The sequence below is a fragment of the Lottia gigantea genome (assembly GCF_000327385.1).
Source record: "Lottia gigantea unplaced genomic scaffold LOTGIsca_145, whole genome shotgun sequence".
Taxonomy (NCBI): domain Eukaryota; kingdom Metazoa; phylum Mollusca; class Gastropoda; family Lottiidae; genus Lottia; species Lottia gigantea.
This window is the reverse complement of record NW_008707710.1, coordinates 446,729-450,313: the sequence shown is the minus strand read 5'-3', so window position 1 is coordinate 450,313 and position 3,585 is coordinate 446,729. Positions and strand designations below refer to the sequence as shown.

The 3,585-nt window shown below is 33.8% G+C and overlaps 1 protein-coding gene across 1 annotated transcript in view; it reads left to right on the top strand.

Annotated features, from left to right (window-relative positions):
* LOTGIDRAFT_140189 (hypothetical protein) overlaps positions 1–2,363 on the top strand; it is a gene marked incomplete at both ends in the record, with an annotated part of 6,814 nt that extends 4,451 nt beyond the window's left edge. The window contains 2 exons of the mRNA XM_009050132.1: positions 1,396–1,755; positions 2,194–2,363. Of these exons, the coding sequence (XP_009048380.1) occupies positions 1,396–1,755; positions 2,194–2,363 (530 nt within the window). The remainder of the gene's footprint in view (positions 1–1,395; positions 1,756–2,193) is intronic.
* Positions 2,364–3,585: the final 1,222 nt, after the last annotated feature.

Sequence of the window (3,585 nt, the reverse complement as noted above, 5' to 3'; positions counted from 1 at the left end):
CCAATTGGGTTTAGTTGCAGTAATGGAATGGGTTGGTCATAATTTTTTACTTCCCGCCTTGCCCCCCACCCCCTTTTATTTAAAATCAACGCTGCCAGTGGGCGTATATTACCTTAACTGGCAAGCTACCTGATACAATTCAAGGGAGGTAACTGATGAAAATATTAATTTGTGAAGTGACAAAATAGCATTAACTACTCAACACCCCAACACCATGGCTTTGGTAATTTTATAGCTTTTCATTTAACAGGGGAACAACTAACAAGTGAATGGATTTATACCGTATCACCGAATAATAGTCTTGTCTGATGTAGTAATCGATACCTCGATCTTAATGACAATATTGGTTAATTTATTAATTGTTTTGGTTTTTTTTTATTCGAAAAAGTGATAGTAACAGTTCGATGCTCCAGGACATCTTAGTTGAATATCTCACCCCTTCCTGCCACGAATATATCATTTGAATACATGAATACAGAGATAGTTATCTCTTCAACTATATACCATATCTTGGTATCAAATTAGTAACTAAAGCGCATCTAACTAAATATACCATTTTTACTCTCAAATTAGCCTACTGACTTGCATATTAATATCCTGTTAAATGAAATAATTGAATTTCACGGAATTTTATATAAAACCTCCCCCAATTGTTCACCACTCCAGATATTGCAATTCAACCGACATATCAACATGAAAGTCACTCCAAAGCTTTTGGCGGTTTTGATATTTCTTCTCGGTTTTGATGATACAGAAGGTTAGTAGTATTAGTAGTCTTTAATTTTCATGAAATTTTTTAATGAGTCATATCAGCTATTATTCGAGTATTTTGATAATCAGCCAAATAGAACTCTAAATTTCTTTTACACAGGTTGGCTTTGGAGTAAAAAGCCGAAGGACATACAGGTAGATTTCTGGTTATACACCAAGAATGGTAATTCTAAAGAAACCATTACAAAATCTAGTTTGGCTAGTAAATTCGTCAATGGTGCTAAAACTATTTTTTTGATCCATGGCTTTAATGACGAGGGGAGTTCTGATTGGATGCACAAATTGAAAGACGAGCTTTTGAAATTGGTATGTATAATTCTTTACTGTGCTGCTTTCAAGAAGATGACGTGTTCTCCTTTACATATTAATAAACCACACGACAGTCTGTTCGGCGTATAGAAACTGATTTTAGCAATACTTCTGCCATAATGGTCATGTTCTACGTTTCATTTTTTTACCTTTGTATTTGATTGATTTACAACAATTAGAAACAGAGTTATTAGCGTTTTTTCAGTACACACTGTAAGGTTTCATTGGAGGTGATGGATGAATGTGTTCAAGTTTTGATTGCATTTATATCGGTTTCTTTCAATTAACATACAATATTATGCATTATCCAGCCAGGGTCTTTGAATGTGGTAATAGTTAACTGGAAGGATGGTGCATCTGAAGCTTATGGTCAATCTGCCCAAAACACAAGAACTGTGGGAAAGAAAACTGGAGATATTATCAAAGCCATCCATGAGAATAAAGGAGTTGCTTATAGCAATTTTCATATCATTGGTCATAGTCTGGGAGCTCATTCAGCAGGATTTTCTGGTCAAAGAGTTACAGAGTTAACTGGTGATAAAATTGGAAGAATATCGGGATTGGATCCTGCAGGGTATAAATTTGCTAGTAAAGATGCTGATGAACGACTATCAATTGGTGATGCTGATTTTGTGGATGCAATGCATACTGACGACGGAGTATTACTTTCCTTATGTAAGATCCTTTCTATTACTTTTCTTATGTAAAGCCAACACTATTCTTCTTCTTACGTAAAGCCAACACTATTCTTCCTCTTATGTAAAGCCAACACTATTCTTCCTCTTATGTAAAGCCAACACTATTCTTCCTCTTATGTAAAGCCAACATTATTATTCTTCTTATGTAAAGCCAACACTATTCTTTTTCATATGTAAAGTCCATACCATTACTATTATATGTAAGAACAATGCTATTACTTTTTCTTATGTAAGATCAAGGCTATTATTTTTATATGTAAAACTTATCACTATCACTTTGCCCCAAATATTTTTTAGAATGCCCCAAATTTAATTCATTTTCCAAACCTTTGAATTTTAAACTTGATAGTTGTCCCGCGCGATGAAGTCAATCTGAATTTGAAATTCAAAATATATTTGAAATTAATTTTTACAGCTTTCGGATATAAAAAAGGTGAAACTGTCGGCCATGTTGATTTTTATCCTAATGGCGGACAATATCAACCCGGATGCTGTAAGTTTGATTTTTCAACCCCCTTGTTGCTCAAAATTAATGAGTGTTCTATACAAGCTTTGCCAACCATAAACGAATTGGATATCTATTGACTAACATAAAATTAGTATTGCTCTTTGCATATGTACAGTGGTTTTTGATTGGTTAAAATACATGTATTTTTACTAATTCATTATGATAAATCGTGGAGGTTTTCATGGTCAGAACACAATCGTAAGCTTTTCTAGCTCATGTAAAGAAAAATCTGCATACTATTCAGATATTTCCTTTTTGCATTGGCAGCTTTCTTCGATGTTGGTTGTAGCCACGGCAGAGCTGTTGACTACTTCACCAATTCAATCAACACATGTCAGTATCAATCGCATAATTGTCCCGATGGAGCAGTTTTAACAGATGTTAAGATGGGATATCATTCTTCTACAAGTTTAAGAGGAACATATTGTCTTGAAACTGCAAGTGAAGAGCCATATTGTGTAAGTATTTTAAGGCATAATGAAATATCCATTATTATATTTTTTTTTGTGTAAGGTTGATGTAGACAATTGTTAAATGATTTTCTTACTTTATTATTATCACAATTTGTTCTTTTTGGCAAATATAAAACCTTCGGACCCCCATCCATCTTCTCCATACAATTGGTATTACTTATTTCTCTTTTATTTCAGGACGTTTAAAATAAATACTCACAGAATTCAATCTTGCCATATTACTCGATGTTATAGATACATCTACATACAAAATTCCCCAAAATAAAGCATTTAAATTCTAATCTGAAGTTAAGTTATTAAACTCGGCTCTTCAAAGAGGGCTCAGATCTACCATAAGACAGGTAAAATTTTGAAGGAAATGTGAGTTTCAACGATTGCAGCAACTTTGACACATGAATCGTAATACTGACTGCTTTCAATTCACATGCCACACAATAATAGTCGATGACCAGCCAGTTGGTCGCAGCTGCCTGTAATCTGCCTATTTGTCGACGTAAGGGTCTCGAATCGATGCCTTGTGTGTGTGTGCTATATGCGTCAAAGATTATCAGACCAGCATCAGTATTACTTACACCATACATAATTGTTTACGCTATTGATATCGATATTGTCAATGATATTAATTCCACCTTTCATGTCAGCGATTAGTTATTAATATTTCCTGTTGATATTATCTTCAACCGCTTTCATTTATGAACAAGTCAATGGGTAAAATTCAGTATTTCTACTATATTGGTTGCTTAATGTTCTTAATGATGTTTAAACTCAAAAAACCGAATCAGCTCAAAACCGACTAAACATAGGTTAGGCCTATAGATTACACTTT